This window comes from Octodon degus, unplaced genomic scaffold, assembly GCF_000260255.1.
Source record: "Octodon degus isolate 3935 unplaced genomic scaffold, OctDeg1.0 scaffold00043, whole genome shotgun sequence".
NCBI lineage: Eukaryota > Metazoa > Chordata > Mammalia > Rodentia > Octodontidae > Octodon > Octodon degus.
The window spans coordinates 10,948,956-10,975,879 of record NW_004524619.1 but is presented as its reverse complement, the minus strand read 5'-3'; the positions used below and the strand labels follow the sequence as shown (position 1 = coordinate 10,975,879).

Below are 26,924 nucleotides of genomic sequence, written 5' to 3'. Positions count from 1 at the left end.
GGGGGTGAGAGAGCCCAGAAGCTCTCTCACACACTCACCAATGTTGTGTTTTGGTGGGTCTGCAGGACTCCCAAGAGCGCAGCAGCAGTTCTTACTCAGATGGCAAGCTGCCCTGGGTCTGGTCAGGCGGGGGTGGTCTGGAGTGGTCTGAAGAACGCAGGGAAGTGACTCTCATGCGGCGGGCCTGGCCCTGGAGTAGCAGGCTGGCTCAGGATGGAGCAGAAGCTCTCCCCCACACTCGCAGGGCCTGGGGTCAGTTGGATCCAGGCTCTGCTTTCTTATCCTCCACTTTGAAAACTGCACACGTGCACGCACGCCCACTCCACTGAAGTCACTGTCCCCGATGGTTCTGAAAATGCACTCAGCCCTTGCCAAGTGCTAATGACCCACAGTCAGGCCCGCTGTCTTCACACAGCCTCAAGATCAAGATTTCTAGGACATGTGCTGGGCTGTGGGTCAGGTCTAGGGGTAGCTCTGATGGTTTGGCATCATGATCCAAAATGAAGCACTTAACTATTTATAGTAGACCTCCTACAGAAGGACAAGAAGGAACAGAGCCAGCAGGAGAAGCCACAAAGGTTGTGGCCCGAAGGCTGGGGCTGAAGAGATGTTGCTGAGAATGTCAGTAGGAAACTAAAAGGCCTTCCAGGCCAACCCATTTCTTGCACAGATGGGAAGCGTCTTCATATACATTTTCAACACAACTTGACTCCCTCCATGCCTCTGGCACTCTTCTGGGACTACAGAGGCTTAGCAGCAAGCATGGGTGACTGACAAAGCAAGAGGGTGTTGGGATGGTAAAGTGGAGGGTGCTAGAGAAGCCCCAAGGAAGGGCCCTTCTTGTATGGTGCCAACAGGATCACTATGACTTTGGGATGAGAGCCGTGAAGACTGTGATATCGGCTGCTGGAAACCTCAAGCGAGAAAACCCCAGCATGAATGAGGTGAGTTCTGTCCAGCAGGGTCCCGAGAGAGGCTCCAGCAGGCTGAGGGCAGCTGCAGAAGCACCTGCCCTGCTGTCCTGAAGCCTGGCTGGCACCCACTGCAGGAGCTAATCTGCCTCCGCGCCATCCGGGATGTGAATGTGCCCAAGTTCCTGCAGGAGGACCTCAAGCTCTTCTCAGGGATTGTGTCAGACCTGTTCCCCACCATCAAGGAGGAGGAGACTGACTACGGCATCCTGGACAAGGCCATCCGCAAGGCCTGTGATAAAAGTAACCTGAAGGATGTGGAGGGTGAGCACTGGCCCCTGCCTTCCTGCAGGCTCAGGGGGGCCTGAGATAGGGCTGGCTCCGGCTGCCTTGAAGTTGTGGGCAAAAGACAGGGACAGGGCCGTGCAGCCCCCCCACCTGGCCATGTGTGTGTGTTCTTGGGCTCATGGCTAGCATTCCCACCACCTACCAGACAATAGGAAGCAAGTGTTGTTCCTTTCCTGAGACCTCAGCTCCTGCCCACATGAAGAGCAGCGCCCTCTTTGTATTGCTCATTGGGGCCAGCCCCTTGCTGACAGAGGCTCTCCTCTGCCCATTCTGCCTGCCTGGCCACTGGCCAGTGTGGCTCCATGCACACTGGGCTCTCATCCCTGGTGTTCTCTCCAAGCTGCTGCCTCCCATCCTCCAGTCCTTCCAGGGTCTCTGTGGGGTGGGAGCACTCCTCAGCAGGCTATGCCCAGGCTCCTGGCCATGGGAGGCCCTTCTTTACAGCCCACAAACCTGCTACGTCCACACCCAGTCCCGCAAGGCCTCTCCCGGTCCTCCCCACTGCTCTGCAGCTCCATCCCTGGCTCTAAAGCTTCTCCCTCAGGCCAGCCACCTGTGCCCAGTCCCCAGAAGACTTGCTGAATAACAAGACTCCTCTCCCTCACAGCTGCAGGCTAGCTTGGCTGCCCCTGGCTGATTGGCTGCCCCTCTTTCTTTGGTAGAGACCCCCGGATCTGCCAGAATGCCAGAGCCACCCCCCTTTCATTCTCTATCCATGTTCCTGGCCCTCTCCCTGTGGCTGGCAGCTATCCCTAAAGCTTCCCAAAGCTACAGTTTTTTCCTAGATTTGTAGCTACTTTGGCCAGCACCTGCTCACTCTAGGTGGTGCTCTCAGCAAGCTTGGGACAGTCAGCCGTTTGAAGACAGAAATTGACTATGGGGTCTACAATACCTGACCTCAGGCAGACCTGTGACAAGGGGCCATCCAACTGAAGGGTGTCAGGGAATGGTAGTAGCAGTGGCTTAGTGGCTGGCATCTGGAGAGCACCTACTCTGCACCAGGCTCTGTGCTCAGGGCTTCACCCGCCCCCAGCTATGAGGTAGGGGAGAAAACTAAGTCGCAGGGAGTGCAGTGGTCACCCAAGGTCACACAAACCCAAGGCAGAGCCAGGACCCAAGCCCATGCCCTGACTCCCAGCTCCCCGCCATGTCCCCTAGGCTTCCTGACCAAGTGCATCCAGCTCTACGAGACCACAGTAGTGCGGCACGGCCTCATGCTTGTTGGACCCACAGGCTCTGGCAAGAGCACTGTAAGTGGCAAGCAGAGCAGCCTAGTGCCTGGACAACAACCCGAGGGGTGGGTGCTCGCCTCCACATATTCCTCCTTGGCTGCTAGAACCTCCCAGCTCTCTGAGGAGCCAAGAAGGCCACTCTTGATGCCTGTCTCCCCAGTGTTACAGGGTTCTGGCAGCCGCCCTGACATCGCTGAAAGGGCAACCGTCCATCAGTGGCGGTGTGTATGAGGCCGTCAACTACTATGTGCTCAACCCCAAATCCATCACAATGGGCCAGCTGTATGGGGAGTTTGACCTGCTCACCCATGAGTGGTGAGTGGCCCCCAACCCTGCTCCCAGGCTCTAGAGGCAATGTATGGGCCCGGGTCCTGCTCTCCCTCCCTCCCCCCAAGGGCAAATTGGGAGCTCAGGCTGTGCAGCCTAAAGCCTGAGATTCTGGCTGTGCGTCTTTTCCCTACCCTTTCCCTTGGTTCCTTCCTCTGTGTAGTGAGGACAGTGGCGCCATTGTTATGGGAAGACAAGGATGAGCTTAACACCTGGAAAGTGCGTGGAACATTTTCTGGCGCATAGTAAGCACCCAGCAAACGGCTACTGCCATTGCCCGTGAGGGCCAGCTGAGGGCCCCGCGAGGGTGTGCATTTAGGGGACGTGCACTGAACTGGATGGAGACTCCTTGAACACCAGCCCCCGAGGGTCCTTTTCTCTGCAGCTGTTCTTTCTCCAAGAGTCATCTGTCTCCGTTCTCCAGCTGGTGTCTGCTTGGCTCCAGTATGAACACCATGTAGGGGGTGAACACCAGGAAGGGAGAGTCCCCCATCTTCCCCCATGTGGGCCTGTACTGTTTCCCACATTTGTGGTAAAAGGTCTCATCATGGCTACCCCAGGCTGTTAGGCGTGTGGGCAGAGGATCTGCGGGTCAGATAGGAAAAAGTACTTAGTGATACCTTTCAAAGCATGACAAGGAAAGGCCTGCAAGCAGGCACAGGACCCGAGGCTTTGATCCCCAGGCCTGCCATGCTGGCCCCGCCCCTGGGGCATGCTGAGACAGCAGTTGAGACTGGGCGTGGTGGCACGCGCCTGTAATCCCAGCATTTGGGAGGCTGTAAACAGGAGGATCACTACAAGTCCGATCTAGTAGTTAGACCCTGAACACCCTGTAGACCCTTCCCTAAAATATAAAAAAAAGAAAAAAGCAAGACAAGGAAGACTTTATTCAGCATCATTACCACAGGGGTAGGGATCGCTGCAACTGGATCAAGCAATGGGGGAAAGAGGCCGTGCTCCACTCCGAATAGGGGCACATGGGAATTTATAGCCAAGGAGTAGAGGAGGAGCCTGTGGACAGAGAATTACCAGATACACATTGGTGGAAAGGGAGATGCAGGAGAAGCCGAGGGATCAGAGCTCTCCTGGGAGAAGGGTAGGATGAGGACCCCGCTAAGATGGGAAGCCGGCTCACGTACCCAGCCTAAAGGCCTTAGCAGGGCTCATTGCTGAGACTGAATTTTGCCAAAAAGTACAAAAGGGGCATAGAAGAAGGTTCGGAAGCCTGGCTGAAGTTCAGCCAAGTAGAAAATCTTTGTTGCCCTGCCCCTACCACCCCTTCCTTGGCCTGTGGACCCTCTGAAGTCATAGCCTTTGTGATTTCAGGGCAGGGCCCAACCCTTGTCCACCTCTGTCCTCCTCCTGGAATTGTGCGTGCCTCCATCTCTGCTACTGCCCCCGCATCCCCATTCCCTTTTTCCTGTCAGATCGCCACCATTTATCTTCCCTTAATGTGATTTCATGGGGATTTAGCAGGGAGGGGATATAAGCATGTTTTCACTATACCACATTACAACAAAAAGTCCCATTTTTCCTATTGTAATTTAAAAAAAAAAGCAATGAAGATAGTGAAGGGGAAAAAAAGTGCAGATGGGCGCAGTCAGCTTCCCCAGGAGCCCGCTCTTCCTGCACCCTCCCTCCCTGGTATCTATAGCCCTCTCCTCCCTGGTGGCTGCAGGACAGATGGGATTTTTTCTTCCCTCATCCGGGTGGGAGCCATTGCTGCTGACACCAACAAGAAGTGGTACATGTTCGACGGACCGGTGGATGCTGTCTGGATCGAGAACATGAACACCGTGCTGGACGACAACAAGAAATTGTGCCTCAGCTCTGGGGAGATCATCAAGCTCACAGAGGTGCACCCGCCTCCCCCCCTACACACACACACACACACACACACACACACACACACACACACACTCTCTCTCTCTCTCTCCCACAGCTGAGAGTGGTCCTGAGGCCCCTGAGACCAAGCTATGCAGGCTAAGCCTTCACCCCCTCGCCGCTGCCTCTGAGGGCCACAGCTGCAGTCAAACTGTCACCCAGGAGGAGCTCAGGCTCAGCTTCCAGTACCCCTCCACTACCCCAAAGCCCCTCGCCTCAACCATGTCCTGCATCTGCTCAATACTGTCCCTTCAGCAGACTCACTTCCTGTAACATTCCAAGGATGCTGCCTCAGGCCTCTCAGGCCCACTTCAGCCATGTTAACCCAGCCTGGACATGTGTATCTGCCCAGGCCTGGCAAATATCCAGTGTCTGGGGGTAGAGGGTGCAACTCTCCCACAGGTACTTGCATGGTATATGAGGACTGGTTCTTAAGAAAGAGGACTGTGGCCTGGGCCTGGGAGTATTCCATGGTGTGTACACTGGGCTGAGAGCACCCAATTACTGAAGACCTGTGTGCATGGTGAGGGGTCCTGAAGCAGAGTATACAATGCCTGTCAAATTTACCAGAGAATCTCAGGAATCTCCCAACTTCAGCCCCCCTTCAGGCATCCAGGGAAGACCGCTTTACTGGCCACATTACCACATTACATGACAGGAACCCAGGGGTTCCTGTACCCCAATTTCAGCCCTGCCCAAAGATCCCACTGCCAGGATGGTCAGCTCCTCTCCCTGGCTCTGTGCCCTTTCTCTGGTACTGAGGGCTGACAGCTGACCTGTTCCCATGGTCCATTTTGGTGCCAGGCGATGACAATGATGTTTGAGGTGCAGGACCTTGCAGTGGCCTCCCCAGCCACAGTGTCCCGCTGTGGCATGGTGTACCTGGAGCCCAGCATCCTGGGGCTCATGCCCTTCGTGGAGTGCTGGCTCAGGAAGCTTCCTTCCTTCATTAAGCCTTGTGAGGAGCAGTTCCGGACCCTCTTTGTCATTTTCTTGGAGGTAAGTGAGGCTGCAGGTAGAGCCGGCGAGGTAGACAACAGGGCGCTGTGCCCACAGCCATGAGAGCCAGGTGTGCATACCCTGCAGGATTCCATCTCTTTCATTCGTTCCTCGGTGAAGGAAGTGATTGCATCAACCAACAGCAACCTAACCATGAGCCTCCTCAAGCTGCTCGATTGTTTCTTCAAGCCCTTTCTACCTAAAGAGGTACAGCCCTAAATGGTGGGGCCGCATTCCTCTTGCCCTGCTCGTCTCGCTGGGCTACCTGAGACCCCTGAATGCCAAGTCTAGAAGCTCTTGGAACAAGGATAAGATTGGCACAGCGTAGGCCATGAGACCACCCAGTCCAATTGCTGTAGAGAAAGAATCAAAGCCATAGCATGCCCCAAGCCACTTCCTTAGGTGGCCCAGTGCTGTCCCCAGTTTACCTTGATGCCACTCCCTCCATCTCTAGGGCCTCAAGAAGATTTCCCCTGAAAAGCTGAGTCGTGTCCCAGAGCTGATAGAGCCCTGGTTCATCTTCTCCCTGGTCTGGAGTGTGGGTGCCACAGGAGACAGCAGCAGCCGCACGAGCTTCAGCAACTGGCTCCGGATCAAGATGATCCAGGAAAAAGTGAGAGGCAGCAGCCCCAGGCCAGGTCACCCACAGGGCAGGCAAATCTGCTGGGCCTAATGAGCTGTGTCCCTCCTGGTCCCCACAGCTGACCCTGCACTTCCCAGGAGACGGCCTGGTTTTCGACTACAGGTTGGATGACACAGGGATCAGCAACATGGACGAGGAGGAGGAGGAGGAAGAGGGCAAGCAGGTGACCACAGGCCCGCCCAGGGTCCAGGGTGGGGAGGGCCCCGCCAGGCAGAGGTTATTCTCCAGGAAATAAGGGCCATAGAGAGAAAGCCACACCAATGACCCAGGGAGGTCTTGGGCAGGGAGGTTATTTGTATCACCTTCTGGGTCCTCTCACCCCTACTGTGTGGTTTTATCGTGCCTGTTTTCCAGATAAAACATTAAGGTCCCCAAGAGTTTTGTACCCATCTAATCAGTGGTAGAGCGGGACTCAAGCTGGGGTTGGGAGACATGGAAGTGCCTCCCTTGCCCATCATACACACCTCCTCTGTGTCCATGCTGAGCCCCCGGGCAGCTGCCTCAGTGCTACTTCAAAGCCCCATTTCCTGAGGGACAGAGCTCGCTAAGGACCCAGGCACAGCTTCGTGCACTGTTCATTTTTCTCACTCCTCCTCTCAGCCAGAAGGGCTCCCTGTGCCCCTTTCTTCCAAGGTCAGGACCTCAGTCCAGGAGGAGGAGGACAAAGAGGTCTGTAGAGATCTGAAAGCCCTTGGGCTTACATGGCACATCGAGGCCTACTGGTCAGATCTGCCCTCCGTAGGGGACAGCTGCTTTGGCCAGAATAAGGACCCCATCAAGAGTTCAGCAAGCTGGGGCAGAGTTGTGGGTGAAGGGATTCATGTAGGCAAAGGGTGGGAAGACCCAGCCAGGCCAGCTCTCGGCATCCCACAGGTATTGGTGCAGGTACCCTTGACTCTGGCCTCCACACTCCTTTAGCTTGAAACTAAGCAGCAAGCACTTTTGGAATCTGGGTGGTCCGATCCCAAGAGCATCTCCACTTTGTTGAGGCCCAGGCACTGACAGTCCCTAGGGCGCCACCTCCGCCCTGCACAGCTGTGTTCTGAGGGCCCCTACCCCTGGCAGTTCATGTGGGAGTCTCCTATCCTGTGCAGAGAGCAGGACCAGGAATTCCTGTTCCTTTTGGAAGTGGTACCCCACCTGGGGCTGGTGCCAAGACCCAGCAGTGCGGTTCCTTGCCCTCCCACTGCCAAGGGCAGGGAACGGGGTGGGAAGAGATTCCGGGGCCACTCTGGCTATGTATCGGTTCAGGTTGCCTGGGTGAAGTGGATGGACTCCTCGGCTTCATTCACCATGATTCCAGATACCAACTACTGCAACATCATCGTGCCCACCATGGACACGGTGCAGATGTCCTACCTGCTAGGCATGCTGCTTACCAACCACAAGCCTGTGAGTGCCCCCCAGCCCCGCCTCAGCCTGCCCCGTATGCTGACAAGGCAGCAGCCCCTCTGCGCACCAGCTCCGTGTGCGTTCAGCCTGCCGCAGTCCCGCTCTCACAGGTGCTGTGCATTGGGCCAACCGGCACAGGGAAGACACTTACCATCTCCGACAAGCTCCTCAAGAACCTGCCCCTGGAGTATATCAGCCACTTCCTCACCTTCTCCGCCCGTACTTCAGCCAACCAGACCCAGGACCTCATTGACAGCAAGCTGGACAAGAGGCAGGGCACATCTCATTCTTCCTTAGCCCAGTGTCCTGGGCCAGGCTGAACCAGCTCCTGTCTAATCTCTTCACTAAATTGTACTCCTGGGTTTACCAGAAGCCTCCCAGGAAGAGGCCAGGGTTCCCAGGGGCCCCTGAGTTCCCTTAAAGATTGTTCCAAGGCTTTTCCCCAAGGTCTTCTGAGGCTTATCCTGGTCTGGGTACTGAGAAGATGCCCATCTCTATTGTCTACCTGCCTGAAAGGCAAGACTCCATTAAGAGAGCTCAGAAGCGGGTCGGGCAGTTAATAGTGTCCATAATGTTTCAGGATACCCAGACAAGGTAGAGGCTGCTTATGAGATCTAACAATGCTAAGCAGGCTGACATCTTGTGAGATGCCACCTTGCTGTCTCTGATTTCTTAGAGAACCTGGTGCCCACAAGTCCTGGGCTCACACACACACATACCCCACACAGGCGGAAAGGTGTGTTTGGGCCACCCCTGGGACGCAACTTCATCTTCTTCATCGATGACCTGAACATGCCAGCCCTTGAAATGTATGGCGCACAGCCACCCATTGAGCTGCTGCGGCAGTGGATGGACCATGGGGGCTGGTATGACCGCAAGATCATTGGTACGTGTGCGGGGCCGTGGTGTGGACCAGCAGGGTGCGGCAGGCACGGGCTGAAGGTCTCATAGTATTTGCAGGGGCCCATAAAAATGTTTCAACCTCTCCAAAAATCAGAGAAAATGGGATTTTAGGTCAAAGAAAAAAATCTGAAACCTACTGTCTTTATGCCCATCCTGCTATAAATTACAATTTTAACATACATTCTTCACGAGAAAGAAGGCAACAGAAAATCATAATGCAGTTCTGGGAAGGGTCCTTCCTGACATCCTGCCCCACTCAGGAGCCTTCAAGAACCTGGTGGACATCAACTTTGTGTGTGCCATGGGCCCTCCAGGTGGTGGCAGGAATGCCATCACCCCAAGGCTGATGCGTCACTTCAACTACCTGTCCTTTGCTGAGATGGACGAGGGCAGCAAGAAGCGCATCTTCTCCACTATTCTGGGCTCTTGGATAGGTGAGTACAGTGCAGGCCAGAGAGGCCATGGGCAAAGGCAGACGCCCAGGCTGCACCGAGGGCAGCTGGGTGACTACGGAGAAAGACCAAGCAGCATGATCACTAACAGCAACCCCAGCCTTACCCCTAACTCAGCAGTCACCTCTGGCAAGCTCACAGCCACTAGGAACTTGAGTTTCTTATTCAGGTTAAGAAAGATGTCACACACAAAGCATCTGGCATAAAGCCCTACACACAGCAATAGCTGAATAGATGACAGACACGTATTCCCTATGTGTATTCATATATTTGCCATGAAACTCAGGTGGAAAGATGTTACTTTTATAAATCAGGAAAGCCTCCAAGACAGCAGTTGGATAAGGTGGTCCTGACCCTTCCTGGGGTCCGAGGACAAGCCCACAATAGGATGCTGTCTCCCCAAGCCCACCTCCTTCCCAGCACACACTCTGACCATCCAGCTCCACTCGGCCCTGAGCCAGGTGCTAAGCAACAGAAGTCAGGCCTTTCCTCCTCTGGCCTGGCCTGCCCTGCTCCCAGGAGTGACAGGTTAGAACCTCCCTGAACGTTCAGCTCTGGAGAGAAGGGAGATTTTTGCTCTCAGGAGGGGCAAGGGCTGGTCTGGGCACATCTAGCCACCTGACTCTGAGCCCTGCATCTCTCCCTCTAGATGGATTACTTGGAGAAAGAAGTTACCGGGAGCCTGTGCGTAAGTGCAGCTGGGCAGGGGCCTGCAGGGACAGGGGTGAGCCCTGAGCTCTGGTCAGGCTTTCCATGGCTAGGACCAGGGGCCGCAGGAACCCACCCTTAGGCTCATGGTGGGGCAGAGCAATGGCCCTTGTGGACTCATTCAAACTTGTTCTGAGCCTTCAGTGCCTGGGGGAGTGGTGTCTGATTGATAGAAAGTTAATGCAAGATGAAGAATGAGCCAAGTGCTGTGGCACATGCCTATAATCCCAGCACTTAGGGGGCTGAGAAAGGAGGATCGTTTTGAGTTCAAGGCCAGCCCAGGCTACTTGGTGAGTTCAAAGTCAAACTGAACTACATAGTGAGACCTTGTCACAGAGAGAGAGAGAGAGAGAGAGAGAGAGAGAGAGAGAGAGAGAGAGAGAGAATAAAGGAACTCAACAAACTCCTGCCCCATGGGAAGAGCCAGAGCTCAAAAGAGAGCTGCTCCAAGGAGCACGTAGGAGAGGAGAGCCAGGTCTGCTTTGCAGCCGGGGAACAGGCACCTCTCCTGTGGTGGCCTCATGCAACTCTGAACTGCTGGTCATCACTGCAGAGCAGGGGCTGTCCTGTCCTCATATCCACCTCCTCCCTCCCATTCTCTCAGCTGCAAGAAGTCATCCACCTCCCTCCTACCTGCATCCAGCCTCCCTCTTGGCCATGTCCTGGTGCCATGGCCATGGCAAGAGTCAGGGACTTCCTGTTGTGATGCAGACCAAGTCTTCCTTTGGGCCTCCTGGAGAATGGGACCCAACCCATCCAACACCAATGCTCCCTGCTCCACTGGGCCATCTCCTCACCATATAAACATGTCCTGGTTTCTCCTATCTGATCACCAAACACAAAATGACCTCTTTTAGCCAGCTGCCTTCCCACCCACCTGGGACCATTTCAGCGCTTTTTTACTTGATAACAAAACTCCAAATGCTCTTCCTACTGCCAGCTCTTAGACCCTGGCAGTGCCTTTGTCTCCAGTGGCCTAGTAAGACCATAGCAGTGTTCAGTTCCAGGTCCTCTTCTGCCCCGAAGTATTGCCCCACAGACGGACCATCCTTCCTGCAGCGCCCCCTGGGCCCTCTTCTCTCCCAGGGTACCCCTTCTTGGATGGGCTAGACTTTGATCTCCAGCCTCTTCTCCCTCTAACTGCACTCTGCTCAGCTGACAATCTCATCTGGCCTGCGGTAGTAAAAGCTAGCTTTTCATTGACAATATTCAAGTTCGAGTCCTTAGCTCAAATCTCTCTCCAGATTCCATCTCTCTCAGATATCTACTGAGCATCTCAGACTGAGCATCTCTGGATTTGTCTAAATCCACACTTCTGATGACCCCTTTCCCAGCCTCCTCCCTTCAAGTGATGGCAGCTCTAGGTACCCAAGAAAGAGCCTTGGGCTGGGTGTAGTGGCACAGCCCTGAGTTCCAAGCACTCAGGAGGCTGAGGCAGGAGGACTGCTGTGAGTTCAAGGCCATCCTTAACTATATAGTGAGTTCAAGGCCAGCCTGGACTGCATAGCAAGACCATATCTCAAAAAAACAAAAGCCTTTGCATCATCCTCGAGCCTTTTCTTCTCACTCCTCCTTCCATCCATCAGGAGACCCACTGGTTCTCCCTGCAAAGTCCAAAATCAGTTCCTGTCCAGTGGCATGCACTTATTCACCCCACCACTACAGAAGCTCCTTCCCTGTTTCTGCACTCACCTACCTACTCTACCCTCCACCTAAAGGGATGGTACAACATCAAATCAGACCAAGCCCCTTCTCTGCTCAACCATATCCACACAAGAGCCCAAGCCCCAGTGGTGTAGGCAAAGCTGTTTCTCAGTTCATCCCTCGGCTGCTCTCTGACTTTCATCTCCTCCAACTCAATGCCCTCTTAACACCCCTGACAAGACGCCTACCTCCGGGAATCAACCTTTGCTGCGCCATGGCTGGAGCACTTTTTCTGTAGTTGTGCAGTGTATGCTTGCCCTGTCTACTTCATTCTTGGCTTGAATGTCCTCCTCTTCAGTGTGGCTTTTCACCAGTTTTGGAGTCACCCCTGAAGCTCAACCTTTTCATTTCCCCATGTCTGCCTGCTCCCCTCCCAGGTCTCTCCATACCACCTGTCCCCTGGTCACCTGTGCCCTTTACTTGTTGACCTGTTCATTGTCCATCTCTCCAACAAGAATGTCAACTTGTTGAAAGTATTCGGTATCCACCCAAAAGCACCTCTCCTGCCAACTTCTGTCCTCTTTCCACTTTTAGGGGCTTCCATGAGTGCGCCCCAGTGCCCCTGTACACAGTAGGCTAGGTCAGTAATAAACATAGCTGGCTAGAGGTGGTATGGACTGGCGCATCAGGGGAAAGTGGGAAGAAGGAGCTGTGTGAGCAGAAGTACCCAAAGATTAGATTGCAGAAAAAAAAAGAACAGAAGCCATGCTTTTTCAAAGACCTGTGTTATAGGGGCTTCGTCAGTTTGTAAGACATGAGTCTGAAGTAGCCAGCAGTTTAGTTCTTGAAAGATCACTGAATTGTGTGCGGTTGCTTGAGCGAGTAGGTCAGGACACTGTCATGAGACAGGTGGAAGGAAAAAATTCAGTCACCGTATTTTCTCTAGCAAAAAATGAGATGTGGCGGTCAGGGGACAATGAAATGTACCAGATTGGTGATGTCAGTCAAAAAACAACATGGCACCGAATATCAGTGTTTCAGCCGGGTCTTAGAGATGTAGTGTATCAGCATGTGAAGAAGGGGTCTCGAGTTTTCATGGAAGGAAAAGTAGACTATGGTGAACACATGGATAAAAATGATGTGAGGCGACAAGCAGCAACAATCAAAGCAGACAACATTATCTTTTTGAGTGACCAGACAAAAGAAAAGGAATGAACAGATGAGTCTTGGGCCATTGTTGGGTATAGTCTCATTTCTAAATCATGTATAGTCTTTATGGTTTTAAGGATAAGAATTAAAATGGTATTTTATAAAATGAAAAAAAAAGTAATAAACATGTAAAAGGAGGGGTGCAGGGCACCAGATACAGTTTGGGGGTGAGGGCATCTGGAAGTCCCTGTGGAGGCTGGAGCAACTAAGACAGGCATGAGGAGGGGTGGCTGGAGTGGGAGCCCAGCCCTAGCAAAGGCAAGGACGCCAGGATTTGCAGGGGCTGCACTGGGAGCGCCACCTTTATGACCCTGGACGCTCTTCTGTCCCCACAGCTGGGGCCCCTCACCTTGCCCCCTTCGTGGAACCCCTGGTAGAAGCCACTCTCATGGTGTATGCCACTATCATCTCGCAGCTACTGCCCACTCCAGCCAAGTCTCACTACACCTTCAACCTGAGGGACCTCTCCAAGGTCTTCCAAGGCATGCTCATGGCTGAGCCAGCCAAGGTGGAGGTGAGGACCTCTGCAGGCCCTGCCCTTAGTCCCTACTTGAGCCTCGCCATCTCCATTTGAGGCATTCATTCCCAAATACTCCTCAGCCCTGATCCTGGCAGGCCCTGTGGAGGCTGGAATAGGAAGATGCCAGGCCTCCAAGAGACTGGCCTTTGTGCCACTGATCCCACTGTGTGGGGCCAACCTCTCCCTGGAGTGCTGACGTGGGTAGGGTCACACAATAGAGGGAGCCAGGGTAAGGAACAAGTTCTTGCAGAAGCACGGGCTAAGTGAACAGGGTGTCCAAAGATACCAAGGAAGAAGGAAATGCAGCAGGGAGGGAGGCAGCAGGTGCCACAGGATGCACCAGGGCCAGCAGTCTGTGGCCCTGGTGTCCTAATGGTGACAGGGAGCCACGTGGAGCCACTAACCAGACAACTACTATGTGCAACCCTGGGCTGGGGAGATAGGGTAGACAGGACAGAAGCTGGCCCTGGCTTTGTTGAGCTTATGGATCAAAGGAGTCAAGAGAGCAGCCCAGGAGCTTGCTGAGGGGTGCACCAGTCACTCTAGAGAGACAGAGAAACGGCCAGAGCTGGAGAGGAGGGCTATCAGGTTCATGGGAGGTTTTAGGGACTTGGTGAGTGGTTACAATGTGGGGTGCCAAGAAAGTCATAAGGGGAATCAGGCCTCCCTCCTGGTTTGGGCTGGGACAGCTAAGAGGAGAAGGAATGACTTTGAGGTGCCGGCTGTGTACCCAGTGCACACTGGCCAACTGGGCCGGGCTCGGGGTGGGGAGGCCCTGGCAGCACTGTGAGGCTTGCTTAGCCACCTCCCATCAGCCCCCGCATGGGGCTTCGACAGGGCTGCGGTGGGAAAGTCAGGCCTAGGTCGGGGGCCCAGGAACCGTGGCTCTGACCTCCCTTCCGCCGCGCTGCCTGATCGCCGGTGCCGGCAGGACAAGGTGCAGCTGCTCCGACTGTGGTATCATGAGAACTGCCGCGTGTTCCGCGACCGGCTGGTGAATGAGGAGGACCGCAGCTGGTTCGATGAGCTCCTCAAGAGCCACATGGAGCAGTGGGAGGTGACCTTTGATGAGGTCTGCATCTTCCAGCCTATCCTTTATGGGGACTTCATGTCACCTGGTTCAGATGTGAAGTCCTATGAGCTCATCACCAACGAGAAAAAGGTGAGGAGCCTTGGGCTGGTGCCTTAATTCTGATGGGTCCTCTCCAGCCTGCCCCAGCGGGATGCTGGCCCACTGCAGACGCTGCTAACAGAGTGTTGCACTAGACCAGAGGGGCAGGACAGGCCTCCAAGAGACTGGCTTTGTGCAGCTGACCCCAGGCCTCTCACCACTGCCTCTCCTCAGGAAAGCTCTTGGCCTCCCTGAGGCCCCATTCTCCTACGATTATGTGAGTGCAGTCAGCACGCTGTGCTCAGCCCATCTCGGACAAGCTTGTGGTTCACCTGAGACACACCTTATGGACAGGGACACATTAGGCCCATTTGAGGGATTATTGTTCTCACCCCTACAGGAGCATCAGGCCTCTTGGACCACAGCTCTCAGTGGGAACCCAGGGAGGCAGGGTTGAGGCCTGCATCTCAGACCTCAGAGCTGCTCATTGATGGGGGCCTCCCAGTTGTTTCTTTCTGCACACACGTCTTCCCTTAGTTCCCAGGTGCTCTCACCAGGGGCCCAAGGTCAGTATAGCCTGGTAAGACCCAGAAGCCATAACCAGGGCTCTGACCCTCAGGCCTAGTCATGTCTAATGATCAAGCCTCTTTGAGGAAGATCTGGTTTGGGGTGGAGGTGGGCAAGACATCAATTGTTGTTTTTTTTTTTTTTTTTTTTCTTTTCTCTTCTTTTTTTAAATTTTAAGCCAGAGTCTCTCTAAGTCACTAAGTGCTCAAGCTTTTCATCCTCCTACCTCAGCCTCTCAAGGAATTGGGGTTACAAGTGTATGCCATCACACCCAACCAGACCTGGCTTCTCAAAGCCAGCATTATGCCATACGAGGCAAGAACAGGGCTTCCTGTAGGAGCGGTGAATGAATATCTCCTCAGGGAGGGCCTTGGTACACAGGGTTCCAGCCAGCTGAACTATAGTTGCACAAGCAATAGCAGGGAAATTCCCACAAGAAACTGCTCCAAATCATTCCAATATGGCTGGTTATGGTTCCAAAGAGAAGAGCACCAGATCCTAGGGTGATGGGTCTGAAGCATTTATCACGGAAGGGAACCTTACATGCAGAGGTGTCTACAGATGCCTCATGATGTACCATGAAACAAGAAATATTCTAGTTTGTCTACTAAAGGGACAGAGGTGAGTGATAGAGTTTATGTAATAGGATAGGGAACTTGACAGGGGCAGGGCTAGCTTCTACATATGGAGCAACATGGGGGATTTTCAGCGCTTCAAGTAACAGCCTAAACCAGTTCATTAATGCCTGGGGATGTTCAAGCCTATGAGGGAATAGACACAGCTGGCCAGCCACAGTGTCCATCACTCTTTCCCAGACAGGACGGAGAAGGGGGTGGAGAGGCAGGGAGACCCAGCCATACCCCTCCATTCTCAGATGATGCAGGTGATCGAGGAGTACATGGAAGATTACAATCAGATCAACACAGCCAAGCTGAAGCTGGTTCTCTTCATGGACGCCATGAGCCACATTTGCCGAATCAGTCGAACTCTGCGCCAGGCACTAGGCAACGCCCTCCTGCTGGGCGTGGGCGGCAGTGGCCGAAGCTCCCTCACTCGGCTGGCCTCGCACATGTAAGGACCCTCAGGCATGGTGGGCAGTGGGCAGCTGGTGGCAGACTGCAAGTCTGACTGATGCTTTTCCACGACAGTAACCTGGTGGAGGCCTGAGGCAGAGCCACTCAGCTTATGGGTTTTCAAAGGACTGGGCTAGGACCTGGACTCCCAGGAGAGGCAGCTGTAGTGCCCTGTGGTGCTGCGAGAAGAGACGATGCGGGCATCCTAGGGGGCTTCCCGTAGGAGGTATCCATAGGCCTGCTCCCAGAATCAGAGCTGGGAGGATGGAAGGAAAGGCTACTGCAAGCGGAGGGAATACACTGAACAAAGGTCTAAGGACACAAGATCAGGGTCAGGGACCGGAGGGCCTGCAAGTCTGCAAGATTCCAGATGGTCTGATGGCGTTAGAGCATCTGCCACTCATCCTGGCCTGGCCTGGCCTGGCTTGACTCAGATTCCTGCCTTCCAGGGCTGAGTACGAGTGCTTCCAGATTGAGCTTTCCAAGAACTACGGCATGTCCGAGTGGCGTGAGGATGTCAAGAAGGTCCTGCTCAAAGCTGGCCTGCAGAACCTGCCCATCACCTTCTTATTCTCAGACACCCAGGTACTGCCATGATGGCAGGGGGCAGGTCTCGGGGTGGGCTAGACACAATGCCATCCCCGTGTGGCATCGTGCAAGGGGTCAGTCCTTCTCACCCAGCACAAGGCAGATCTGAGGAGGACTGGCACGACCAGAGGGGACCACAGAGCTAAGGGGACATTCTTCATGCTCCAAGAGTAAAAAGGCCTCCCAGTACCATGGCATACCACTCAGTGGCCAACAGCTTCTCACCTGCAGGACACAGGGCTTATGCCCAAAGTACTAGGGGCTCACAGCTCCTCTCTTTGGGGCTGCTCCCTCTGGGACTTCCTGGATATGAGACCTCCCCCCAGGTCTCTGGATGAAGGAGAGGCTGATCCTGTGGCCATAAGACAAACAGTGCAGCTCTTCAATTTGACTAGCAATCAAGGTTGGGCTTGGGGCTAAAGACCCAGAAAGTGACCTACCCAGAGAAAGGGCCCCTGTGCTCTGGGCCCTGCCCCAACCCCAGGGCTCCCTTCCAAAGTCGTGAAAGTGAGAGTGCCCTTTGATACAGACTAGGTATCCCCATATAGTCATGGTTTCCACCTGTGGGTAAACTGAGGCCTTTAAGGAGGCCAGAAAGCGAGCAGGAAGGTATCACACCCTCCAGCTGGGCTCAGGGCCCTGCAACAAAACAGGTATTATATTCAGAGGCTCTGAACATAGGGCAGGCCTAGGCACAAATCCTGAGCTACTTATGAGGTCCCCTGAGTGACCCTAGGCTTCTCTGAGCTGTAGTGGACTCTCAATAGGGCTGTTATGGAGGTCCAGTGAGATGGTGCTTATGGAGCCCCACATAAGGACCGCCCTAAAAGCTTAGTACCTTTCTCTTGTTTTTCCCTAGATCAAGAACGAGTCCTTCCTAGAGGACATCAACAATGTCCTCAACTCAGGTGATATTCCCAACCTCTACAACCTGGATGAGCAGGACCAGATTGTCAATGCTATGCGGGGCTATGTCCAGGAGCAGGGCCTACAGCCCACCAAGGCCAACCTCATGGCTGCCTACACCGGGCGTGTGCGCAACAACATCCATATGGTGCTGTGCATGAGGTAGAAGCAGCCATACTGGGGCCACGAGGCTGGGCAGGGGGCCAGCCTCCAGGATTCAGGAGGGCTACTACTTGGGCCCGAGATGAGAAGTGCCATGGCCACCATGCCACTGGGACCAGGCTGCTGGTGTGTCCTAACAGCCATGCCACAGGGCTGAGGCTGGGCCCTGAGTCCTGGGTTCTTGGGGGCCTAAGTCCCTGTCCTTGGGCCTCACTTGCATGCCTGGCTCCCCCAGCCCCATTGGAGAGGTCTTCCGAGCTCGCCTGAGGCAGTTCCCCTCCCTCGTCAACTGCTGTACCATTGACTGGTTTAATGAGTGGCCGGCCGAGGCGCTGCAGTCTGTGGCTGCCACGTTCCTGAACGAGATCCCAGAATTGGAATCTTCCTCTGAAATAATTGAAGGACTGGTAGGTGTCTTGGTGAGGCACAAGCTCTGGGGAGAACTGCCTTATTTTGGGCATGGACTTGGGGTCACTGAGGCCTAGGTAAGAGTCTCAGGCCTACCACTGAGTTAGCCTTTCTGCCAGATAGCCTTGAGTCAGCCCCTCCCAGGGATGTTGTTACTCAGCACATAGCCACATGGCTGAAGCTTCCTTATTCACTGAGTGTTTCATGGCAGCTTTCTTCAAAGAGTCCCCTGACACAACTCCATAGACCACTGATGGGGTCAGCTCCATTTGTCTGGCCTGACCTTAGAGAGGGATATTCCCCTGGCCAGGAGCTAGGGTAAAGCCAACAGTTCCCTGCCCATCTCTGCTTGGCTTTGCCTGTTTCCTCCCTCTGAGTCCAGCCTCTGGGGGATACCACCTTGGGGCTTTCAGAGAGAGGCAGACCATGGGAACTGTGACAAGGTCACTGGGCTATAGCTAGGAGACACCAGGTCCATGTTCAAAGCCAACTCTATCCTTGACTTCTCTGGGTGGGCCCTAGGTTTTTCATCTACATAAGAGATGAGCTTGACCTGGAATTTGTAAGACTCTGAGGAGAAAGTAAGCATAAGGTTGGAGGTTTTCCACGGGTCCCTCCTCAGGACCAGGCTACAGTGACTTTGGGGGCACTGAGTGCTCCGTCTTTGCTGGGATTGCCACGAAACCAGCAGTGGTGATCTCCCCTTCACAGATTCAGATCTGCGTGTATATACACCAGTCAGTGTCTAAGAAGTGCGTGGAGTACCTCGCAGAGCTGGCCCGCCACAACTATGTGACCCCCAAGAGCTATCTGGAGCTGCTCAATATTTTCTCCATCCTCATTGGACAGAAGAAACTGGAGCTGAAAACTGCCAAAAACCGCATGAAGAGTGGCCTTGACAAGGTGGGCTTGCGAGAAGCCACATGGACAGGGGCCAGCTGCCCATGGTCCTACCCGGGCACCAGGGTGACTCAGCATTCTCAGTTGGAGCCCAGTGTTTAAATAGGTGGCTCTCACTTAGTGAAAGAATAAACTTTATCAGCCAAAGGCAAGCCATTAATTACCCCATGGATTCTTGGAGAAATCCATGGGCCCCTTTCTTTAGAGTTTACCCAGAAACCTGATGGCCACTGAAGCTGCCATGGCCTCTGTCTCAAGAACTGGAGTGGCCCAGCAGGAGGTTCTGGCCAGCACTTACCAGGCCTGAATCTCTCCATGGTCTCTGTCATATCTGTTTTACTTTCCATATCCCCCATCCATAGTTACTTCGCACTTCTGAGGATGTGGCCAAGATGCAAGAGGAGCTAGAGATTATGCGTCCCCTGCTGGAAGAGGCTGCCAAGGACACCATATACACTATGGATCAGATCAAGGTTGGGGACGCTCCCGGACTCCCCTCCTAGATAGATACCTGACCCTGTCTGAGGGCAGCATCTCTAAACAGCCACAGATTGCTTCCTACCTGACCCAAGCAAGGCAGTCAGCCTTCATGTACCTGTTTCCTCATTCAGTACTTATTCGTTTGCTTGACAGATGCGTAGTCAGACTTATTTTATGCCAGGCACTTGCTGAGAGCGGTGAAGAGCAAGGCAAATAAACCCAAACAGCACCAAACAGCGCGGATAAGCGCAGGCGGGGCGGGGGCTTCAGGCAGATGCGCAGATTCTGCTAGCACAAGGACACCTCTGAGGCCTGAGTCTTCCCAGTAAACGTCACAGACTCGAATATTCATTGAGGGAGTTTTCTGGAAGAAGTGCTCAAGTGTTTCAAAGCCAAGGTTTTCCAAAATTTTCCGGGAAGAGAGGTGGGCGGCGTGTCATTCTCTGGCATGCATGAAGCGGCCCTGTGGGCTCAGGAGCTTCCCTATGGCGCAGGTATCTTTGTCTCAGTTACTCCTCTCTCGTTGCTGGGACAAATACCCACCCAAAACGAAGGAAAGGTTTATTTAGCTCCCAGTTACTGGAGGTTTCAGTTCATACTCAGCTGGCTCCAAGACAGAGCGGTACATGGCAGAGATCAACCCTTCATGGTGGCAGCAAAGAGCAGAGAGCAAAAGGCAGTGGTAACAACAATGGCTGCAGAGAGCAAGTCCGGCTCCTTTATGTTGCCTTCAGGCTATCTGGGTGTAGCACTCTCCCATAATCCCAGCACTGGATCATGAACTAATCATGAAATCTAGAACTCTGCCCCATGACTGCATGAAGCTTTAGAGGGACAACTAAACACAAACCATAGCAATCTTCAAACGTGGAAAGCCCCGAGCCCCACACCAGGCCCATGATGATGGCTCAGCATGTGGAAAGGGCTTCTGGCTTCCCAGCTGCTACAGCTTGTCACGACTGGGAGATGCCCTGAGCATGGAACCCTCCAACCTCTTCCTTCCTTCTGGGGAGTCTGAGGTACAAATGAGAGAAAGAAGGGCATGCTTGCCGCTAACCCTGAGCTCTTCCGTTGTGCCATCCCCAAGGTGGATACAGCCATTGCTGAGGAGACCCGGAATTCCGTGCAGGCTGAGGAGATCAAAGCCAATGAGAAGGCCAGGAAGGCGCAAGCTATTGCTGATGATGCTCAGAAAGATCTGGATGAGGCGCTGCCAGCCTTAGACGCAGCCTTGGCCAGCCTGCGTAACCTCAACAAAAATGATGTGACTGAGGTGGGTAGTTGGATTTCTCTTGGCGGTCACTCTCACACGCTTCTCCGATGTCCTTCTGAGTCCCAGTGGTGTTCCTAGGCCCTCCCTCTTCACATCCTTTGGGGGCCACATGCCAAGAGGTGAGGCCAGACCTGGGGCTAGACTCTAGCTGTGTGCCCTGCCCTCCTTGGGCCAGTCCCCAAGCTGAAGCCAACCTCAGGTAATCTCTAGGCATGCTCTTTGTTCTGTGGCCATAGCAGATTGATTGGTGGCCCCACCCTGTCTGGCAGTGTCCCTGACCAGAGGGAGCTGCTCAGGGAGGGACCACCCTCTTCCCTACCTCGTGATTGGCCCCACAGGTACGTGCTATGCAACGGCCACCGCCAGGTGTGAAGTTGGTCATCGAAGCTGTGTGCATCATGAAGGGTATCAAGCCCAAGAAGGTGGCTGGGGACAAGCCAGGCTCCAAAGTGGATGATTACTGGGAGCCAGGCAAGGGGCTGCTACAGGACCCAGGCCGCTTCCTCGAAGGCCTCTTCAAGTTTGACAAGGTGAGTGTCCCAGGCACTCGGGCAGACCCAAAGGGACCTAGCAGGACAGGGAAACTGGAGAGAAGCCTGCCCCACCCCAGGTTCTGCTCCACAGGGATGGTGGAGCATAGAGGTAGTGTTATAGGGTAGTTTTTAGAAATGGCTCACCAGTCAAAAGCATTCCAGGCCCTTCTTGCCTCAAAGAAGTGGACAAAACAGGCCAAAAACAGTGCCAAAATTTTATTTGAAAAATGCAGAGTAAATGGTATGGAATAAGCCAGCTCTGCAGGGCGAGCTTGGGTCAAACAAAGGAAAAAAGACGGTAAAAGCAAAAATAAGAGTACGCTTTCCCATCTGAGAAGCATGGCACAGGCTATCGTGGGAACTCAGGATTGGGCTTTCTGTGATGGCTGGGATCTTTTATGCCATCCACATCTCATGGGAGCACACAAGAAATTCTACATATGGGATCCTGCTGTGACCGGGAATCTTGTGATTAACAGAACCGGTTCATTTCCTGGAGCCAGTTATGCCACACCCTGTCTCCTATATCAGTAGGGTGACAGGTACCCACCAATAGATGGGTGTTGGGAAAATTATAATCAAAGCAGGCTCCTATGCCCCATAGGATGTCACCTGCAGCCACTGCAAGACTCCACAGCCTGGGTATTATTTTGCACCCTTTTCAATCTGGAGCACTATGGCCTTAAAACCAAGACCATCACCATCACCTTTGTCTCATAGCCTCAGCACCTGAGTTTCGGGTTCCCCTGTGTCCCTCTGGACTTCTCTGTCCCTCTTGACATGTGCTCTCTAGGGGCTGTCCCATGATTGGGTCAGCCTGGAGCCCACAGTTCCCTGCAGGAGGGCCCTGTCCATCCTGGCAATTGCGCAAGGAGCAGCTGCCTAACCCATATGGGCCACCCAACCCTCACCCCACAACATGTTGGTGCAGGGGCTGGGCATGCTGAGCTTGGAGATAGGCACAGCAGCTGCCCTCAGGTCTCAGCAGCAGCTAGATCCCCTTTGGGCTTCACCATTCTTCTTCCTCTCCCTTTAGGCAGGAAACTAGAGGCCCCAAGGACTAAACAAGCCATTCTGGGCAAAGCACGCAGGCCAGGGCCGCTCAGGGCCAGTGCTTGGCGGGAGCTCCGGCCCTGGAAGCTTGTTATCAGTGCAGCTTCCTACGCTCATCCAAGCAGTGGTGGAGACCCCAAACCACTCACTCTTTCCATGCCACTGAAGCTGCCGCTCAGAAAGCAGCCCTTGTCTTGGAATGAGAATTTTAATGGGAGCTTGTGTATTGTCAGATCTTGAGGCTTCTGGAAATTTATGTGAAATCCCAGCAACCCAGAGATTCCTCGTCTGGCCAGCCCTTCTAGAGAGCAGAGAGGCAGGATACAGGGGTCACACAGTGGCCCCACCTCCCACAAGAGCCCCTCCCCCACCAGGTGTGGGAAGCAGCCTCTTGAGGCCCATGCATGATCCCACACCAGGACAACATTGGGGAGGCTGTGATCAAGGCCATTCAGCCGTACATTGACAATGAGGAGTTCCAACCAGCTGCCATTGCCAAGGTGTCCAAGGCCTGCACCTCCATCTGCCAGTGGGTGCGGGCCATGCACAAGTACCACTTCGTGGCCAAGGCTGTGGAGCCCAAGCGGGTAAGGACCAGGCAGAGCTGGTGGTGGCCGAGTCCCCTCCCAGGTACTCCGAGACAAGCTGACCTGGTTCCCTCCCCTTGCCTGTAGCAAGCCTTAAGGGAGGCCCAGGATGACCTGGAGGTGACACAGAGGATCCTGGAGGAGGCCAAGCATCGCCTGCGTGAGGTGGAGGATGGCATTGCCACCATGCAGGCCAAGTACCGAGAATGCATTGCTAAGAAAGAAGAGCTGGAAATGAAGTGTGAGCAGTGTGAGCAGCGGCTGGGCCGCGCTGACAAGGTGCGTACCGCTCCTCCGTGTGTCCACGAGCATGCCCACCCGACAGGGCCCACAGGGGCCCAGGGAGGGGGCTCTGGGGGCCTGCCCATACCTTCTCCTTAGCACTCACAAGGGCTGCATCATGGGGCCCGCCGCTGCCCCCAGCACAACCTCCTAGAGCCCACACCGGAAGGGCCAGGGAAGGGGTTCTGTGGAGCTGACCATACCCCCTCCACAGCTCATCAACGGGCTGTCAGATGAGAAGGTGCGTTGGCAGGAGACAGTGGAGAACCTGGAGAACATGCTTGACAACATCTCGGGCAACGTGCTAGTTGCTGCCGGCTTTGTGGCCTACCTGGGCCCCTTCACGGTAAGCAGCCACAGAGTTGCCTCTAATCAGTCTCCCCTCCTAGAGAGGCCTTTCCTGAGGCTTCACCTCCACAGGGCAGCCTGTAGGTGGCCTTTCCCTCCCACTCTCATTCAGCAAGTCCTCAGCAGGCCACTTGTGTGAGCCAGGTACTGGGGATGCAGCAGTGCACAAAAGGGCCAGAAGAGCCTTCTGGGGGAATGTGCGAGCACTCACACCAGCACCTGCATGTGCCACGCTCTGCTCCAACACTTAAAACGCTTCATGGTGGCCCCCATTTAATCCTCACAATCACCAGATGGGTGGAAAGTGTTGCCATTGCCCTGCCTCACAGCTGAGGGGGTGAGGTCTGTGGAATCCAAGCAGGTCACCCTGAGTGGGACTAGTATACAGCTCTGCTTCCATACCAGACCTCGGGCCTCATGGGCACCTGGCAGGCTACCATGTAGCACAGGGAGGAAGGGCCATGGAGTCTGGTGTGATAGCCCTATGTCTGGCGTCTCCCCAGGGCCAGTATCGCACGGCACTCTACGACCAGTGGGTCAAGCAGCTTACAGTCCATCAGGTACCACATACTTCTGAGCCCACACTAATTGGAACGCTGGGGAATCCCGTGAAGATCCGATCATGGCAGGTGCTCACCCCAGGGGGGCAGGAGAGACCAGGCTGGGCTGCAGCATGGTCCAGTGAGGCCAGGAGCCTCCTGCGTCCTTTCCTTCCCACCCTCCCTTCTGGGACCAGACTTGAAGGTGCCTCTCCTGAATATTCCTGGGCCCTGCAAGAGGGTGGTGGGTCAGTGAGGGAGAGAGAGAGCTGAATCAAGAAGGCACAAATGCTAGCCAAGAGTGTGGGGTGGCATAGGAAAACTGTCCAGGTAAAGGTTAGGAAAGATGTCCTAACAGAAGTCATGTCCACGTTAGGCCCTAAAAGACAGAGTAAGTTGGCAAAGAGAGAAAACAAAGGGGCCATAGGAAGACGGCCAAGTATGGGCAAAGGCCAGGAGGGCCAATGGGGTGTGGGTTCCATGAAGATGGTGTCACTGAATGACAATTCAGCAAGCATTAGGACATAAGTGTCAGCAAAAGAGGGAATCAGGAGCACAAAGGAAGCAGAGCCGGGGAGATAGCTCAGTGGAATAAGTACTTCCCTGGCAAGCGCAAGGGCCTGAGTTCCATGCCTGGCTCCACAAAAAAAAAAAAAAAAAAAGCAGCAGAGACCTTGGCGATCAAGACTACCCCCCCCATCACCTGCCCCCTACACACACACACACACACACACACACACACACACACACACACACGGTGCAATAAAAACAAATTCAGCCAAAGCATGAGGTTTGGAGTAGTTTACCTCATGGGGCCCCCTGCTTGTATAACAGCCCTGACCCAGTCTGACATCTGGCCTTCCACAGATTGCTGGCCTTCCCAATGACACTTTGTCAGTGGAGAATGGGGTCATCAATCAGTTCTCCCAGCGTTGGACCCACTTCATTGACCCCCAGAGCCAGGCCAACAAATGGATCAAGAACATGGTGAGCCTTCCTGCCCACACTGCCAGGAGTGCCACCCCACAATAGCCAGGTGCAGCAGGTGCAGCGGAAGCAGCCTCAGGTGGCTCTCAGCCTTCCGGTCCCACCTATCTCTTTTCTCCTGCAGGAAAAGGACAATGGGCTGGATGTGTTTAAGCTGAGTGACCGCGACTTTCTGCGTAGCATGGAGAATGCCATCCGCTTTGGCAAGCCATGCCTCCTGGAGAATGTGGGCGAGGAGCTTGACCCGGCCCTGGAGCCTGTGCTGCTTAAGCAGGTGGGCCTGTGGGGCAGGGGGACTGGGCCATAGGCCTGGGTAGGGAGCTGCCAACACTACACTGGCACAGCTCAGGCCCCAGCGCCTGCCCATTCCACCCACCACAGACGTACAAGCAGCAGGGGAACACAGTGCTGAAGCTGGGGGACACGGTGATCCCCTACCATGAGGACTTCAGGATGTACATCACTACCAAGCTTCCCAACCCACACTACACACCTGAGATCTCCACCAAACTCACCCTCATCAATTTCACCCTGTCACCCAGGTAAGCCCCCACCCAAGGGACCCAATCACCCACTCTACCTCCTCCTGCCTGGCTGTTGCTTTGCTGTTCCATGCTGAATAGCCACTCAGGGGCTCCACCAGCTCCCTCCCAGGCACCTGCATCCCCTCCACCAGCCCTCTGGGCTGCCACTGTTTCCACCTTAGATCTCTTGCCCTCACCCCACAGGCCTGCTGTCTGTCAACACTGACACTACCATAGCCACAAGTCAGTGGGTACAAAGGTCCTTGAGATCTATCACCTATAGGCCCCTCCTTTGAGGAAGAACTGTTCAGAGACTCGAGGTCCAACTGGCCAGGTCCTGCTGGAGTTCCAGACTACTGGGTTCAGGGGTAACACCAGCAATCTCACTGAGCACCATTAAAAATTGAAAGCAGGTTGTGTGCTAGCCCATAACCTGTGATGGAGCCCAGGCCCTCTGGTGGACCCGGGTAGGATGCTGGACTCATAAGAGCCCCAGGGGGCACAGGTAGATAAGTGAGCAGGCTTGAAGGTGGCCCTCTGGGGCTTACCAGGTGTTACAACATGGTGCCTCCTGACCTTGGCAGTGGCCTAGAGGACCAGCTGCTGGGCCAGGTAGTGGCTGAAGAGCGACCCGACCTAGAGGAGGCCAAGAACCAGCTGATTATCAGTAACGCCAAGATGAGGCAGGAACTAAAGGACATCGAAGACCAGATCCTATACCGGCTCAGCTCCTCTGAGGGTAACCCCGTGGATGACATGGAGCTCATCAAAGTGCTAGAGGCTTCCAAGATGAAAGCTGCTGAGATCCAGGTGGGCAACTGCCTCTTCCTGCCTTGGGCCAGTCCCCCCTCTTCCCCCTCTCCCAGGCCTAGCCCCTATCTTTATCCACCTCTATCTTCTACTCTGTTCTTTTTTTGTTTTTTGGTGGAACCGGGGATTGAACTCAGGCCCTTGCGGTTGCCAGGCAAATGCTTATTCTACTGAGCTATCTCCCTGGCCCTGTCACTCTATCTGGGCCTAATATCCTCCTACTGTGTCCCCAGACCAAGGTCAAGATTGCAGAGCAGACAGAGAAGGACATTGACCTCACACGCATGGAGTACATACCTGTGGCTGTCCGTACCCAGATCCTCTTCTTCTGTGTGTCTGACTTGGCGAATGTGGACCCCATGTACCAGTACTCCCTCGAATGGTTCCTCAACATCTTCCTCTCAGGCATTGCCAACTCAGAGAGGGCAGGTAACCCTGGCACACAGGCAGAGCTGGCCCACTCTGACAGATTGGACACATTCCCACCGTGAGGCACACATTCACATTCCCTGGCACACCCCCTCACATCAATCAGCCTCATGGTACCTAAGAACATGCCCACTGATCCCTACCCTTCTGGGGATCCCATTACTGAGAAAACAAGCTGCCCAAGAGGATGCT

General features: G+C 54.4%; 2 protein-coding genes and 1 pseudogene across 3 annotated transcripts in view; 2 read left to right on the top strand and 1 right to left on the bottom strand.

The window, feature by feature from the left end:
- Nucleotides 1-26,924, top strand: part of Dnah1 (dynein axonemal heavy chain 1) — a 73,232-nt gene that overhangs the window by 40,253 nt on the left and 6,055 nt on the right. Inside the window, exons 33-65 of the mRNA XM_004631693.3 lie at nucleotides 858-944; nucleotides 1,049-1,235; nucleotides 2,418-2,509; nucleotides 2,652-2,806; nucleotides 4,497-4,674; nucleotides 5,507-5,701; nucleotides 5,789-5,908; nucleotides 6,156-6,314; nucleotides 6,403-6,507; nucleotides 7,596-7,736; nucleotides 7,847-8,007; nucleotides 8,465-8,622; nucleotides 8,900-9,073; nucleotides 9,741-9,779; nucleotides 12,988-13,166; nucleotides 14,104-14,334; nucleotides 15,725-15,921; nucleotides 16,373-16,508; nucleotides 17,371-17,579; nucleotides 17,815-17,986; nucleotides 18,699-18,890; nucleotides 19,250-19,360; nucleotides 20,455-20,640; nucleotides 20,979-21,170; nucleotides 22,646-22,813; nucleotides 22,901-23,092; nucleotides 23,310-23,441; nucleotides 23,947-24,072; nucleotides 24,850-24,969; nucleotides 25,094-25,243; nucleotides 25,351-25,511; nucleotides 26,078-26,303; nucleotides 26,537-26,732. Of these exons, the coding sequence (XP_004631750.1) occupies nucleotides 858-944; nucleotides 1,049-1,235; nucleotides 2,418-2,509; nucleotides 2,652-2,806; nucleotides 4,497-4,674; nucleotides 5,507-5,701; nucleotides 5,789-5,908; nucleotides 6,156-6,314; nucleotides 6,403-6,507; nucleotides 7,596-7,736; nucleotides 7,847-8,007; nucleotides 8,465-8,622; nucleotides 8,900-9,073; nucleotides 9,741-9,779; nucleotides 12,988-13,166; nucleotides 14,104-14,334; nucleotides 15,725-15,921; nucleotides 16,373-16,508; nucleotides 17,371-17,579; nucleotides 17,815-17,986; nucleotides 18,699-18,890; nucleotides 19,250-19,360; nucleotides 20,455-20,640; nucleotides 20,979-21,170; nucleotides 22,646-22,813; nucleotides 22,901-23,092; nucleotides 23,310-23,441; nucleotides 23,947-24,072; nucleotides 24,850-24,969; nucleotides 25,094-25,243; nucleotides 25,351-25,511; nucleotides 26,078-26,303; nucleotides 26,537-26,732 (5,227 nt within the window). The remainder of the gene's footprint in view (nucleotides 1-857; nucleotides 945-1,048; nucleotides 1,236-2,417; nucleotides 2,510-2,651; nucleotides 2,807-4,496; nucleotides 4,675-5,506; nucleotides 5,702-5,788; nucleotides 5,909-6,155; nucleotides 6,315-6,402; nucleotides 6,508-7,595; nucleotides 7,737-7,846; nucleotides 8,008-8,464; nucleotides 8,623-8,899; nucleotides 9,074-9,740; nucleotides 9,780-12,987; nucleotides 13,167-14,103; nucleotides 14,335-15,724; nucleotides 15,922-16,372; nucleotides 16,509-17,370; nucleotides 17,580-17,814; nucleotides 17,987-18,698; nucleotides 18,891-19,249; nucleotides 19,361-20,454; nucleotides 20,641-20,978; nucleotides 21,171-22,645; nucleotides 22,814-22,900; nucleotides 23,093-23,309; nucleotides 23,442-23,946; nucleotides 24,073-24,849; nucleotides 24,970-25,093; nucleotides 25,244-25,350; nucleotides 25,512-26,077; nucleotides 26,304-26,536; nucleotides 26,733-26,924) is intronic.
- Nucleotides 3,691-26,924, bottom strand: part of Bap1 (BRCA1 associated protein 1) — a 38,936-nt gene continuing 15,702 nt past the window's right edge. Inside the window, exons 17-18 of one of the 2 annotated variants that reach the window (XR_002821197.1) lie at nucleotides 10,433-10,624; nucleotides 3,691-4,617 (exon numbers count right to left, since the gene is read on the bottom strand). The gene's annotated coding sequence lies outside the window, so the exon portion shown is untranslated. The remainder of the gene's footprint in view (nucleotides 4,618-10,432; nucleotides 10,625-26,924) is intronic. The other variant, XR_002821198.1, reaches the window with a different exon arrangement.
- Nucleotides 12,209-12,703, top strand: LOC105742230 (annotated as a pseudogene).